At 41.8% G+C, this 16,510-nt stretch overlaps 1 protein-coding gene across 1 annotated transcript in view; it reads left to right on the top strand.

Moving 5' to 3' along the window:
• Positions 1–16,510, top strand: part of TM7SF3 (transmembrane 7 superfamily member 3) — a 40,866-nt gene that overhangs the window by 10,392 nt on the left and 13,964 nt on the right. Inside the window, exons 2-6 of the mRNA XM_061125169.1 lie at positions 914–1,068; positions 5,098–5,248; positions 8,146–8,266; positions 9,205–9,376; positions 14,896–15,073. Coding sequence (XP_060981152.1) covers positions 914–1,068; positions 5,098–5,248; positions 8,146–8,266; positions 9,205–9,376; positions 14,896–15,073 — 777 coding nt within the window. The remainder of the gene's footprint in view (positions 1–913; positions 1,069–5,097; positions 5,249–8,145; positions 8,267–9,204; positions 9,377–14,895; positions 15,074–16,510) is intronic.

The raw sequence follows: 16,510 nt of genomic DNA, 5'->3' as shown, positions 1-16,510 counted from the left end.
CAAGAAAGACACCCAGAGTGAATGAAATACAGCCAGGCCATGGAGGCAGGTCGGCAGATGGGAAAGCCTAGATGAGGTGTTGGAAAACCTACCTTTTATGTGGACTCTGAACGTGATCCTTCAACAAACAAACAAAACAAAACAAAACAAACAAAAGATCCTTGAAGACCTGTTTTTCATGAAGTACCTGGTGTGGACACTCAATACACATTATTGCCCACATTGATGACACTTTCCTTGACAAGCTGGGTAATATAGTCTTATTAGACAGATGAAGAAATTGAGGTTTAAGGGAATTAATAAGTAAGACTTCCCTGGTAGCTCAGGCGGTAAAGCTTTCCACCTACAGTGCGGGAGTTCTGGGAATTAAGTAGCTTGCCCGAGATCACATGGCTAGTAAAGGGTGGGATAAAACTGAAGCCAGATGTGTCTCTCTAGCTGGACTGATTTCAGAATATATTCTTTTTTTTTTTTTTTCCAGAATATATTCTTTAGTACCAGTGCATTTACAATTGGTGGCAACTCATGAGAGTTGTTAATCCTTAAATTCAGGGATTCTGTTCTGAGTAGAGTTGTTACTGCTGCTACCAAAAGAGGGATTTTTCTGGGCTCTGTAAGTCTAGCACCTTAAATATCCTGGTGTTTGCATCTTTGGAAATACCTTTCTTTCCTTCAGGTCTCAGTTCCACCCTTTCCAGATGAATCACCTTGGGCGGGGGTGGGGGGAGGTTTATGAGGCGGTGGAGGGTTGCTGCTTCTGCCGTTTAAGCTTCATTATCCTCATTAATGAATAGGGCTCAACAGTTTTTTCTGAGGATTAAATTAACCTTGCATGTGTATTTAAGTATACAATTCCTACAAATTGGTTACAGAGAGGTATGAATGTTACAATGAAACATTTCTCCCCTTGTAGGTCTTCTGGAATTTTCTGTGGGGAAATTTAGATACCTGGAGCTCAAGAAGCCCTTTCCAGAGGAAGCTATTTTGCGTCATATTTCCAGCAATGTCACTTTTGTTATTTTCCAAATACACTCACAGTATCAGAATACAACAATTTCTTTTTCTGAGGTAAGTACAGAGTTACTTCCATAAAAGCTATTTCCACAATTTGGTATCTTGTATTTAGTGTGAGCATTAGAAATTAATGCCTCTTTTTGTGTTAAATTTTTAAAAGATCAAGACTGAGTCCTGTCAAGTTAGTAATTTAGGCTGGCTAGGAGGTGAATATCTAAGGACTTTCTTGAGTGGTGACCTCTGACCTAAAAGACGAGTGATGCTGCTGAGTTTGGGGGGAGGGCGGCTTGTACCAAATGTCTCCTGCCGGCAGTTAGGCTTTCCTCATACTTCCTACCTTTTCTTTTTCTTACCCTACTGAGTCCTTAGTGATTTTTACCTGAGAATACATTTCAATGGATTTCTGTGGTCGTTCAGCCATTTAGTGTTGAAGTTTACTAAGATGCCTAATAGGATCAGCTTTATTCTTTAGAGTTTCATCGAAATAAAAGAATTCTAACTCTCAGTTTAACCAGAGCAGTGCTGGGCTCCCAGCAGCATTTGAGACCCTCTTACAGAGGTCCTCACTAAACCCCTGAACCTTAACCTCATCCCTGGGAAGTTTTCAAATATCCTGAATCAGCTGAAGCCATTAAGGCTTTGCCATTTCGGTTACCCTTTACAGATCTACTTATTTTTAGTCCATATGACCCCTTAGACTAATGCATGAATTTCACTCTGTATGAAGTTGTGCTGCATTTTTATTTGTCCTCAGGCTACCTTCTGGCTTCCCTTGTAGCTCAGCTGGTAAAGAATCCGCCTGCAGTGCAGGAGACCCTGGTTCAGTTCCTGGGTTGGGAAGATCCCCTGAAGGAGGGTATAGCAATGCACTCTAGTATTCTCGCCTGGAGAATCCCCATGGACAGAGGAGCCTGGCGGGCTACAGTCCACGGGGTCACAAAGGGTCGGACACGACTGAGAAACTCGGCACAGTGCAGGCCTACCTTCTAATATTCTGGAATTTGCTAAACGAAGCTGTCTTTGTCCAGTCGCTATATATTTTACGGACATCGGTCGTAGTATCTTTCACACTAAGTGTTTTGTAATTTTTGCTCCTGCCTTCCTGCCCCTACCACAAAGGTCTTGAAGATGTGTGTGTGTGTGTGTGTGTGTGTGTGTGTGTGGTGGTTTGATAGACTAGATATGGGAGCTTTCCTGCTGGCTCTGTGGTCAAGAATCCTTCTGCCAATGCAAGAGCCATGGGTTCAATCCCTGATTCAGGAAGATCCCACGTGCCATGGAGCACAGCTAAGCCCACGTGCCACGACTGTTGGGCCTGTGCCCTGGAGCCCGGGAGCCACCGCTAGTGAGCCCATGTGCTGCAACTACTGAGGCCTGAGCACCCCAGAGCTAGTGATCTGCCCCGAGAGAAGCCAGCATCACGAGAAGCCTGTGCACGGCAACGAGAGAGCAGCCCCTGCTCGCCACAAGCAGAGAAAAGCCCACGCAGCAAGGAGGACCCAGCACAGCCAAAAATTAATAGGCTAGAAGTGGAAGGGTTTGACCGAGGAAAAGAGGAAAGAATAAATTATACTAATGGAAGATATAATAGTGTGTATGACCCGTACACTGATTTTGTGGGAGGTCTTTGCAGCCAGAGCAGAAATCAGAGCTTGTTGAATTTCATAACTTTCTTAGAAGGAAAAAACATACTCCTTCTTCAGGGGGAAGCCAAGTTTTTTTCTGGCACTAAATTCAAAGGGAAACTTTATCTATTCAGGCACTTACTGAGGAGACATAGTAAAATGGCGCATAGATGATTTCCTTCTTAATAACATCACAGCAAAGATAACATTTGAAGGAAGAGATAGGGTGGAGAAAAAAATGCAGTTATATTTATTGCATGCCTGCTGTGTGCTAGGCCAGTGATCCTTGAGCTCCTGGGGCCAAAGACTTGGTGTCTGCTGAAATCATGGACTCTCTACCTGGCAGAATGTATGACTACATCTGTATAATTTCATGGGGGTCTCTGGAAATGCATTGAGCCTCCTAGTTAGGACCCCTTGCATTTGGTTTTCCATGTAGTTGCTTTAATTCTTATGACAGTTCGTCCAAGTAGTCCTAATGTTTATTTTTACTTTTGAGGAAACAGAGGTTAGGTGAAGGGGTACCTGCATGACTGATGTGATAAAAGTGGCCTGGATGAGCAGCATCTTGGATCTCAGTTTTCACGCAGAAGGGATCTTAGTTTTCCTTAATGATAATCATGTTCCTTTCTTGGGCTTCCTTTAGTTCTCACTATATTTATACTGCTTAGAAGATGATAACTAGAACTGTGTATAATTCTAGAAGGGAGTGGTCTGCATGAAGAGAGCTGTTTCTGTTGTAACTTCCTGATGACATGTGACACCTTGGAGTTTTGGGGTCATCTTGGCAGTGAGTTCTTTGAAACTTTTGACCCTTAAGTTCCTTAGTCATTCTCTCATATGCTTGTCAAACTGAAACCCATATAGCACTTTTTTCTTCCCATTTCCTTCTTGTTCAGTTGCTCAGTTGTGTTTAACTCTTTACGACCCCATGGACTGCAGCCCACCAGGCTTCCCTGTCCTTCACTATCTGCTGAAATTTCTCAAACTCATGTCCATCAAGTTGGTGATGTCATCCAACCATCTCATCCTCTGTCGCCCCCTTCTCCTCTTGCCCTCAGTCTTTCCCAGCATCAGGGTCTTTCCCTTAACTTTAAGAAAACACTCTGAATCTACTACCTGTCAACTTTAGTACTTTGTTATTCAGAAAGCTTTCCCAGCAGATGGGGGGAGGGGATGAGAGAGTATGGGGGTGTGAGGAAGAGTAAGCTGCTGCTGCTGCTAAGTCACTTCAGTCGTGTCCGACTCTGTGAGACCCCATGGACGGCAGCCCACCAGGCTCCTCCATCCATAGGATTTTCCAGGCAAGAGTACTGGAGTTGGGTGCCATTGCCTTCTCCTGAGGAGGAGTAAGAACAGGGCACAAAGAAGATGATCTCTGTGTTCACTGCCTTGGTCTTGGTGATGGTTTCCCATGTGCCTGCATTTATCAAAACTTATATTGGTATACTTTATGTGTAATTTACAATATGTAAATTATAACTCTGTTTTTTAAAATACTTTTCAAGGACCGACTGAACTCTTTGGGGGCAGAGCTTCTATATTTTGTCTCGGTATGTCAAGTTAATTTGTATATCAGGACCACAAATGGAGGCCACCCTAGTGACCTAGCCCACGTCACAAATCTAAACCTAAGACTGCACCTACAGGGAATGCCTGTCGAGGAAACCTAACTTACACTGATCACAATCCTCCAGCTCAGCTTAGCCAGCTCACTTTACCCTAGAAAATAGGACTTGCTCGTCTTCTGGCTAAATCCCAACCTCCTAACCCAGCTTGTTCTTCTAATGCTCTAAAAAGCTAGTTCATGCTCCATATCCCTTGGGAAGCACGCTCTACATCTAGTGAGGCACTGTCCTCCCCCAGTCCATCAGTGGTGTTCTGTTGAATAAAGGACATCAGACTTGTTACTAAACTGTTTTAGTTTTGCCATTTCCATGGAAGTCCTTAACCCAGTAGTCTTAGTACTTGAAATGCGTGCTAAGTCAATTCAGTCTTGTCTGACTCTTTCTGACCCCATGGACTGTAGCCCACTAGGCTCTTCTGTCCATGGAATTCTCCAGGCAAGAATACTGGAGTGGGTTGCCATCCCTTTCTCCAGGGGATCCTCCCGAACCAGGGATCGAACCCTCATCTCTTATGTGTCCTGCATTGGCTGGCAAGTTTTTGCAGCTAGCAACACCTGCGAAGCCAAGTACTTGACATAGTAAATCCTCACTGAAGGGACTGAAAAGCTTGGGAATGTTATTGTGTATCTGCTATTCCTGATCAAAGAATGTATATTTTAAATAATTCCTCCATGTATCTTTGTGGGCACATGCACATAGAGGTGAAAATAATTCTTTAATCAACTATTTGGTTTGGAGAAGCTTTGGAATAGGGCCTGCACTAGATTCACTGTGGCATTGAAACACTGTTCAACTGCTGATTTGCAATGACCCTTCTTTCCTTGTTGCAGACTCTCCTTCCTAATGCCTCGGGGACGGGCACTGACAAAGGACTGGTTTCCATTCTTAGACCAGAGCAGAGTATGTGCACTTGGCACTTGGAGACATTAGACCCTGAACCTGTCCAAAATGTGGCCATTCCACTGTCCTACTCGGAAAGCGGTAACCTTTCTATCATCAACTCCTTATTACTGTCCAGAATGCAGGACTTGTGGGTGAGAATTTAGAGATAACTATAGTCCTATTAAAAGTGTATAGTACTTTGAATTGGAAAGGTTTTAACAGCGGGGGAGTCAGAGAATTAGCATGATGAGTGAAAGCCCAGGAAGGGACTAGGACGAGAAGAATACATGTATTCATTTGGAAAACACTGAAGGAGCCCTTGGAGAAGCTGTAACTGAAAGACATGCCAAGAGGAGGGGTCGATTCATGTTGATGTATGGCCGGGACCAATACAATATTGTAAAGCAACTATCCTTCCATTGAAAATAAATTAAAAAGAAGAAAAGGCAAGACATGGTCCTCACACATTAGTTGATGGTTCTAGGCAGAGGAAGGAGAAGGGAGAAGAATGGGGTATTTGGAGAATGGTGGACAGTGGGTGTGGCTGGAGCCAGAGTGTGAAGGTCCTGGTATATAATGTGAGGTCTGCACTCTTTGCTGAGGCAGCATGGAGACTTGAAGCAGAGGGATGACCTGATGCCTTTCCTCTCTTCGAAGGTTAACCCTAGAAGCAGTGTGGGGAGTGGATTGGAGGGGGCATAGCGGAGTCAAGACAGCACGACTTTCAGCACTCAAAATGAGAAATGAAGGTCTGAACAGAGACCCTGAGAAGGGGAAGGAGGACAGGCTGGATTTGAGAATATTGGAATGTGGAATTACAAGATACAGTGACCAGTGGTTATGGATTGTTACCAGTGGGGAGCACAGACTTCCCATTTGGGCAGATGGGAGATGATCAGAATAGTGATCAGGTGGGGTGTTTGTGGTGCTGGATGTTCTAGGTGGTTGGGATGGGGTTAGATGGTGACTTCAGTTTGGCACATTGAATCTGAGACACTTGTAGGACATCTGGATGGACTTGCACAGTAGGCAGCTGAAAATAAGGGCCTAGGGTGGAGGAGTCGGGTTAGATATCCAACTGAACAGCTGAATAGCTGCTCGTAAAGTCATGGAAGTAAGTGAGGTCATCCAGGCATGAACTGAGAGATTTAGGGAGGAAAATTATAGCAAATAATTTCCTAGTGCCTGCCACAGTTTCTGGGGGATGTTAATTGCTGAAGAATAATTAGAAGACTAAGGAGTGGATAGGACAGTGAGAAGAGAGACTGGACGCCCAGCATTATAAGAAGTGGTAAATAGGACTTTGCAGAGAGGTCAAGAGAGTGACTGAAAACGTCCTTATGGTGGCACAAGCCACAGTCAGTGGTGGCCTTTAATGAGAGTCATTTTAGTGACACCATGAGGATAAAAACCAGATCATAGTGATTGAGGAGTGAAGGCGAGAGGAGGAGATTTACATTCTCTTAAAGTTTGGTGGTAAAGGGAAGGAGAGGTTGCAATACCTAGAAAAGGAGGTGGAATTCCGAAAAGCGATGAGAGTTGAAGAAAAACAATTGTATGTAGCCAAAGGGTAATTACTTGATCTAAAAAATGATAGATGTCAAGCTTTCATCAAGGTCAGTGTACGAAGAAAATTAGTGAGAGTGGAGTGTCAGTTACAGTACACATGCTTTTCTCGGGTGTGGTAAATGTTTGTAAATACAGGAGAAGAAGAGTGTGAAAGAAGAGCATGGAATTCCGAGGAAGAGTCCACTGTGAAGCAGTGTGCACGGGGTGTCTCCGGAGCTGCAGAATTCCATCAGTTTATGGAAATTAAGAACCAGATGTGGGAACGATTGAATGAGTTTATGAAGCTGAGATCTTAAAATACTTTAAACTGTTTACCTTCTTGTGTCTTAACTTCTCCACATGAGCCCACCATACCCAGTTCTTTGAATGGAATTGAACTAATGTCAAGGGACTTCTTTAAATTTTGTCTTGGTTAAAGGTTATGAATAGGATTCCTAATAAGAGCTGTTTTAACCATATTATGAATGCAAACTAAATACCCCAAGGGGATTCCCTGGTGGTGTTAGTGGTAAAGAACCTGCCTACCAATGCAGGAGATGCGGGTTTGATCTCTGGGCTGGGACGATCCCTTGAAGGAGGGCATGGCAACCCACTCCAGTATTCTTGCCTGGAGAATTTCATGGACAGAGGAGCCAGGTGGGCTATGGTCCATAGGGTCACAAAGAGCCAGACACAACTGAAGCGGCTTAGCATGCAGGCATGCAGATACCCCAAATTTATTTTGTGTTTAATTGTGCACATGCTATGTCTAATACATGATCCTGGGGTTCTTGAGATCTTTTATTTTTTCCTCTTATGTATACACAGACTCTTCCAGCGAGGATGAGAGGTTGACACCATCGTTCTCCCTGTTGAAAGAGTTAAGTGAAAAGTGGACACCCCTTTTCTAATTACCAGGATCTAATGAAAACTGCTCTGAATCTAAAGAAAATGTGTTTAGGAAATGCACGCATTCGACATTTGGCATATAATTTTTGGGTGTTCATGGAGCTCCTGAAACCCATTCTTGGACCCCAGCTTCAGAATTGCTGTCTCTTCTGATGTTTTCAACTCTAGAGCAGAGGTTGGCAAACTGCAGAGTGCAAGGGAAAGCCAGCTCACGGCCTGTTTTGTGCATAAAGTCTTATTAGAACACAGCCGTTCACTTACATTTCATCTGTGGTTGCTTTCCTGCCACGGGGCAGCTGCCACAGAGACCAGAGAGTCTGAACAGCTTCTAAAATATTTACTATCTGGCCCTGTACAGAAAAGGTCTTCCACAGCCCATCACCTCATATAACTTTACCCTCAGTCCATGAGGTAGGACAAAGCTAGAAGCTGTCCTCTGAACTTCTATGTTGGGTGTTTTTGTAGGAGTGGGGTTCTGTTTTTCTGAGTTTGCTTTGACTGTATCAGAATTCTAAGTAACTTCCTGGTTTCCCATCTAGATCCTATCCCTGGTGGCTGTAATTTGGAGTTTGATGTAGATATCGATCCAAACATTTACTTGGAGTATAATTTTTTTGAAACAACTATCAAATTTGCTCCAGCAAACCTAGGCTATGCGAGGTATGTCTCCCAACTCCCAAAACTCTTTTTAGGATAAGCATGACTCACTGTTGTGTAGACTGAGTAAATTCTCTCAAAATCCATAGTTCTCCTTAGCAAAGTTGAACTGCTTATTTTTTTTCCCCAAATAGAAGTAATTTAAGCTTTGTTATTAATACTTAAGGTGTCATTTACAGTTAGTATTGTTTCCCTCCGTTCTTATGAAGAGCCAAATGTTGTCTTTATTAGGCACTTGGAAGTACATCTTAGTTTTTGTAAAGAATTTTAAATATAGAAAGCATTTTGGGGACTTCCCTGGTGGTCCCGTGGCTAAGCCTCCGTGCTCCCAATGCAGGAGGTCTGGGTTCGATCCCTGTTCAGGGAACTAGACCCACATGCCTCAACTAAGAGTTCACATGCTACAACCAGATATCCTATGTGCGGCAACAAAAACCCGATGTAGCCAAATAAATAAATATTTTAAAAAAGAAAGCATTCTGTAGCTGTGAAACATTCCTATGTTTGTAAGGATTTTATTGTTTTAATTAAAACTCTGCCCTAATTTCTACTTTAATAATAATGATAGGTAACATTTGAACACTCTCCGTGTATCGTTCACAGTGCTACTGAATACTCTATGTTCTTTGTCATTTAATCCTTAGAATTTTATGAAGAAGGGGCTGTTATTCTTATTTTACAGAGTGGTGCCCTAAGGGTTGTTGAGATTAAGTGACTTGCCCACATACACACGGCCAACAAGTAGCTAAGCTGGCAGTTGACTCAGCCTGACTGATTAACTCGTATCTGGTTAATTAACCATACATACCGCTTCGCTTTCCTTAGTGATGCCAAACTGGGAATCGCTGTTGCAGAAGTTTGAAGTTTTGATTCCTATTTACATTAGTGGGTGAGATTTGTAGCACGAGAGATTGATGTGCAGCTTTGCTGGTTAATTTTAGAGGCGCAGATCCTCCATCATGTGATGTCAAGACAGGCCTGGACTCCAGGTGGAGGTTGCAGTATGACGTCTATCAGTATTTTCTGCCCGAGAACGACCTCACTGAAGAGGTGTTGCTGAGACATCTGCAGAGGATGGCCGAGGTGCCTCAGGTGCGGGCCAATGCTGTCAAGGTAAGTCTGATACCTGTAATTACTGTAGCCAGACTGTGACCCCTTTGTAAGAGCTGAGAAGGGGAGAAGCTATCAGGAGCTTATTATTATTATTACTATTTTTACTGTTTTCTTGGTCTTTCTAGGATTCTCATTTTATCCTCTTTGATTTCATTCTCATCTTGGGAGTCAGTGCCAGTGACATCCCAGAGTAACATTGATTTTTGAGGAGATGCATGTAAATATTGTTATGTTTTGTTGCAGCCACATGTTTTGTTGTGTTTCAAGGAAACACAAATTGTGGCTGGTTATCTTGAGCTATGGGTGGAGTGGGTGGTCATTTTCTATGTACTCCCATAACTATTAGATTAAAAAAATTGGGAAATGTAACGTGTATACTGTTTCGAGGAAAAATAATGGGAAACTATTTAAAGATATATGCATTATTCTTACTATTTAAATGCAAGTACAAAGTTTGTAACTTGCAGCAAAAATTTTCTCTGAGCTTTTGAACCCCTGAAAACTCTTGCTACTCAAGTGTGGGGGTGCAGGCTGGCAGCACTGGCTTCACGTGGGAATTTGTTGGAGTCACAGACTCTTAGGCTCCACCCCAGATCTACAGCATCCGCTTCTGTATTTTACCATCCCCAGGTGATTCCTCTGTACATTAAAGTTTGAGACTCATACTCTTGATCATTTTTGTAGAGGGCAGGATTTTGTCTTTATGTCTTAAAAGGTACCTGATATCAGTCTGATAAACAAGGACATCTGTCATTCTGGTGGTTGGTGAGGAGCATTTTTCCAGACTGTTACGATCTCCCCAGAAAGTTGCAGACTACCAGATTATATAGAAAGAAACTATTGAAATAGAGCAGCTGTGGGCCTTCCCTGGTGATCCAGTGGCTAAGACTCTGCGCTTCTGATGCAGGGGGTCAGAGTTTGATCCCTGGTCAGGGAACTAGATCCCATGTGCTGCAACTAAAGATTCTGCGTGCTGCAACAAAGAATGAAGATCCTGGATGTCGCAACTAACACTGGCACAGCCAATGTAATTAATTAATTTAATTTAAAAAATTATGATTATTCACAAATTAGGAGCTCAATTCGAAAAGTTTGCCTTTGTACATAGGAAATTTCAAAGACCACTTTTATTCTCATGAAGAATATAAAAATTCATATAACAGTCTTTTTAGGTTACTTTTTTAAATTTTAGGCTGTATTGCACGGCTTAGCGCGGTACTAAGTTCTTAGTTCCCCAACCAGGATCAAATCCAGACTCTTAGCAGTGAGAACCGAGTCCTAACCACTGGACTGCCAGGGAATTCCCTAGGTTACTTTTTAACTTTGGTTAAGAGTTAGAATCTTATGTGCCAGAATTCAAGGAAACACAAATTGAGGACATGACAAAAAGAATGTGGAGCCTATTTGAAGAGGCTCACCCTGACCAACGCTGGGCAATTCGGTCATCAAAAAGAACATGATCGATTAAGGCTTGAATAAAGAAGAACATCTTTAGTCCATCCTGATACTAAAAAAAAGACAAAGGAAAATTCCTCAGTTGCTACTTACCACTGGAGCAACTTACATAAAATTACTCTGAAAATTGATAAAAGGGAAGGAATTTACCTTTAACAAAAGAAGGATGTGAATTCACCCCCAGTTGATAAGAGAAAGCTCTCCTTCATTTTTTTAGTATTTACTTATTTGTTTTGGTTGTGCTGGGTCTCTGTTGCTGCACACAGACAGACTTTCTCTAGTTGTGGTGAGTGGAGGCTACTCTCTAGTTGCAGTGTGTGGGCTTCTCATTGCGGTGGTTTCTCTTGTTGTGGAGCACAGGCTGGAGGATGCATGGGCTCAGTAGTTGCAATTCACAGGCTCAGTTGCCCCGTGACATGTGGGATCTTCATGGACCAGGTATCAAATCACTGTCCTTTGCATTGCAAGGTGAATTCTTAACCACCTGGGAAGCCTCAGAAAGCTCTTCTTTAAGAAGAATGCCAGCTAGTGACTGCAGAAGAATAATAGAATCAGAAAAGCACCATTTTATGACCCTCAATGAAATAATTCAGGCAAGGATCTCCAGGTAAAAGAGTGTTAGGGGGCAGGATAGTCCCAAGATGCCTAAATAGCACCCTGAGGTTAATTCTAATTGCAGAGGGAAAACTACTTTCAGAATGGAGTGATTCGATGGTCTCTACCTTATCTGTGTGGTCAAAGTTAATTTTGCTGATGAACCTGCATTATGTGCTTAACTGTGAACCTGCATTCTCTGCTTAAAGCAATGTAGGCTGACTTTACCACCATCACTTAAGGAATATTCTGGCGAAACAGGTTCAACTGGATTTCCTGTTTATAGGAGTTTCTGTTTACAAGAAATCCATGGGATGAAAGTACAGGTTAGACACCCTGAGTACAATCTGATAAATTCAGATTGAAGAAGAAGCTGTAAAATAACTTCCTTCATCTTTCAAAGGGGGGAGAAAGGTGGTTCCAATTACAGAGATTGGAGATAAACATATGGGACTTGGTTGGATCTTGGTTAAGGGGGAGAAAACTATAAAAGACATTTGGGGAAATTTGAATATGGACTGTGTATTAGATAATAAGAAATTATTCATTTTCTTAGGTGAGCTAAGGTATTGTGGGCACATCGGAGAATATCCTTATACTTGTACTTGCTGTTCAAAGTGTGGTGGGTGAATGCATAGCATTGCAACACCTGAGAGTTTCTTAGAAAAGCAGAACCTCAGGCACTTCCTCTGACCAGCAGAATCAGAAGCTGCTGTGATTCATAGGCCATTAAGTTTGAGAAGCACTGTGTTAGGACATGCACACTGAAGTATTTAGGAGTGAAATGTCACAATACCTGTCACTTACTTAAAAAAAAAAAAAATGTGTGTGTGTGTGTGTGTGTATATATACATATATATATATATATGTATATATACACACACACATATATGGGAGAGGAGGGAGAAAGAGGGAAGGACAGAAAAGCAAATGTGCTAAAATAATAACTGTTGGATCTAAGTGGTTGTGTACAACTTACTCATTGTGTTATTCTTTCAACAGTTCTCTCAGGTAGAATGTCTCATAATAACAACTTGGGAGAGTAGAAGCTAATGTTAACAGCATTCTGCTGGGCTTGACTAGTCCTTTCCCCAGAAAACATATTTTTGAAGGCTAAGCACTATATTTAAACAGTAGAAGTTTTCTAAGAAGCTTCTAATTATTCACTCCTGAAACTCTTAATATTTAGTTTTCCCTCTTCTGTTAGTAGGAACCTATCTGTCTGTGAGGGTTAAGTGAAGCTTTTGTCTTTATTACATGTATCCCCTATCTAAATGAAACTAGAACACCTCCTAACACCATACATGAAAATAAACTCAAAATGGATTAAAAACTTAAATGTAAGGCCAGAAACTCTAAAGCTCTTAGAGGAAAACATAGGCAGTACACTCCTTGACATAAATCAAAGCAAGATCCTCTATGACCCACCTCCTAAAGTAATGGAAATAAAAAAATAAACAAATGGGACCTCATTAAACCTAAAAGCTTTTGCAGAGCAAAGGAGACTATAAACAAGGTGGAAAGACAACCCTCAGAATGGGAGAAAATAATAGCAAATGAAATAACTGACAGTTAATCTCCAAAATATATAAGCAGCTCAAGCAGCTCAATATCAAAAAAACAAACAACCCAATCAAAAAGAGAGCAGAAGAGCTAAACAGACATTTCTCCAAAGAGGACTTACAGATGGCTAATAAACACAGGAAAACATCCTCAACATCTCTCAGTATTAGAGAAATACAAATCAAAACTATAATGAGATCTCATGAGATATCACCTTAAACTGGCCTGGATGGCAATCATCAAAAAATTTACAAACAATAAATGCTGGAGAGCATATGGAGAAAAGGGAACCCTTTTGCATTGTTGGTGGGAATATAAATTGATATAGCTCACCATATAACCCAACAATCCTACTACTGAGCATGTTCTCTGAGAAAACCAGAATTAAAAAAAGACACATGTACTCCAGTGTTCATTGCAGCCCTGTTTACGATAGCGAGGATGTGAGTCAGTGCTAATGAGGTGGATGAACACCTATTACACAGAGTGTACGTCAGTCAGAAAGAGAAAAACAAATATTGTGTGTTAATGCATAGATACGGAATCTAGAGAGATGGTTCTGAAAGACCTATCTGCACGGCAGCAGTGGAGATGCAGATATAGAAAACAGACATGTGGACACAGTGGAGAAAGGAGAAGGTGGGACGATGAATTGGGAGAGTAGCATTAAAACATATACATTACCATATGTAAAATAGATAGCTAGGGAGACTTGGCTGTGTGATGCAGGGAGCTCAGCCTTGTTCTCTGTGACGACCTAAAGGGGTGGGAGGTGGGAAGGAGTTTCAGGAGCAGGGGACGTGTGTATAACTATAGCTGATTCATGTTAATGTACGGCAGAAACCATCACAGTATTATGAAACAATTATCCTCCAATTAAAAATAAATAAAAAATTTTAAAAAACAACCTTTAAAAGGGAATTTTTGAAGTGAAGGACTACAGGATAACACGGCTATATGTAATTTTTCTTATTTCAGAGCCTGTTAGACAAAAGTAAGTGGGCGCTGTCTGTGAGATGTTAACCCCCACGACCTATGTTGGCTCTGGCTCTCAGCGATCACTAGTTGGACCCTCACTCTGTGTGGAGTATTGACAGGAGACTAGTGAGCAGGATGTATAAGGTTCCTGCCCTTACATCTTTTACAGTCTAGCAGATGGGAAAAATTCTTTTACTTTGTCCTAACTAGCACATTTTACTTAATCCTTATATCACATTTTACTTAAATTATTAACATATGCAGTCTTTAGATGTTTTTGTGTAAGAGCTTGATCATGTCAGCATGAACAGATTGTGTAGGGTAATCTTTTGACAAACCCAAATGAGTTGGCAAGCTATTACATATAGGATGGATAAATAACAAATTGCTTTGTATAGCAAGTGCATGCCTGCTAAGTCACTTCAGTCTTGCACAGCTCTGTGACCCTATGGACTGTAGCTCGCCAGGCTTTTCTGTCTATGGGGATTCTCCAGGCAAGAATACTGGAGTGGGTTGCCATGCCCTCCTCCAGGGGATCTTCCCCACCCAGGGATCGAACCAGTATCTCTTAAGTCTCCTGCATGGGCAGGTGAGTTCTTTACCATTAGCACCACCTGGGAAGCCCAAGGTATAGCACAGGGAACTATATTTAGTATCCTGTGATAAACCAGAATAGAAAAGAATATGAAGAAAATAAATGTGTGTATAACTGAGTCACTTTGCTGTAGAGCAGAAATTAACACAACATTGTAAATCATCTATACTTCAATACATTAAAAAAAGTCAAATGGGCTGGTATAGGTTTTAAACAAGAATGATGCTTTCCTATAAGAATTTAATAGCACATGTAGGTGGGGTTATAATAGAAAAGCTTGTGGGGTTTGATTTTTTTAACTTAAACACTAATCATGCATTACTTTTGGTTTCAGGTCGTCACCCTAACAGCTGACGATAAGACAAGTGTTTCCTTCTCCTCTCTCCGGGGACAGGGTGTCATTTACAATGTCATCGTTCGGGATCCACTTCTAAACACGTCCACGGCTTACGTGCCCACTCACACGTATGCTTGCAGCTTTGAGGCAGAGGAGGGTAATTGTTCTTCCCTCGGTGAGTATGTAGATTTCAACTGTGAACTTTCTTCTTTGGCCTTGAAGAGCTTTATCAACTAGAAAAGAACTTCAGGATATTTACAAGTGGTTTTGTCTCGTTTATTCATTCATGCATTAAGCACACACCTCCCAAGCGCCTGTGTTACTCTGCTCTCTGTTCTAGGCACTGGGATAGAGGAGTGAACAAAATGTACAAAATACCTGCCCGCCTGGAGCCTGCATTTTAGTGGTGGGGGGAACAAGGCAGACAAAAGACATTTGTAAAATACACAGTAGCTAAGATAAGTGATGAGAGCTGAGGAGCAAGAATTAAGTAGGTAGGGGAGATAACCAGGGGGGGGGCAAGAGAATTTGAGAAACAAGGAAGCCCTTGCTGAGCTAGTAGCATTAGAGGAGACCTGCGGCAAGGCAAGGAGCCATGCCCATGTCTGGGGTGGGGAGTGGGTTGTCGGGCCGAGGAGACAGCCAGTGCAGAGCCCTCAACTGGGGGCCTGCCTGGGGTGGCTGCGAGAGCAGGCAGCGTCTCAGGTCCTCCTTTGAGCTATAGTGTTGATTCTGAGTGCAGTGAAAAGGCATTGGAGGGCCTGAGCAAATAATACTATGATCTGTCTCGTATTTTAATGGGATCACTCTGGTGCTTTTCTTGAGAAAAATCAGGGGCAAGAGCAGAAATCGGGAAATTGATGAGGAGGCCGTCATAGTGTCCAGGAGAGAGAGAACGGTGGCACTCGGGGTGTTGTAACATCATCCTGTGTGTGTGTATTTAGCATTTTATTCTGAAACAGTTTCACAGAAAAGATGTGAAAATAATTCAAAGAATTCTGTATAATCTTCACCAACATTCCTCAAATGTTAGTTAACATGTTGTGCTGTTTGCTTTTCACTCTTTATCTAGACATACACACATATCTACATTTTTTCCCCCCTGAAGCATTTGAGAGTAAGTTGCAGACATAAAGACCCTTTTGCCCTAAAATATTTCTGTTTGTTTCCTTATATAGCCATAGTGACATTATCAAATCACAAAATGAACACTGATATACTACTGTTACTTAATCTATAGATGTTATCAAATTTCATTGTTTGTTCCACTAATGTCCTGTATAACCAAAGGAAAAAATTTTTTTCTGGTCTGGGATCCACTTCAGTATCACATGGTGCTTTATCTTCTTTAATCTGGAGTAATTTCTTAGTCTGTTTTTGTCTTTCAAAAAACTACCTTTTTGAAGAGTACAGGTTAGTATTTATTTTGGTAAAAAATCCTCAATTTGGGTTTATCTGGTTTCCTCCTAACTAAGTTCAGATGATGCATTTTTGGCAGGAATACAAAAGGTGATGGAGTGTCATTCTCTGCAGACACCTGATGTCTGTCTGTTCCATTCCTGGTGGTCATAATCCTGAGTACTTGGTTAGGAGTGTCTGCCAGGTTTATTCA

Source organism: Dama dama, chromosome 22 (genome assembly GCF_033118175.1).
Source record: "Dama dama isolate Ldn47 chromosome 22, ASM3311817v1, whole genome shotgun sequence".
Classification (NCBI taxonomy): Eukaryota; Metazoa; Chordata; class Mammalia; order Artiodactyla; family Cervidae; genus Dama; species Dama dama.
This window is presented reverse-complemented; position numbering and strand designations above follow the sequence as displayed.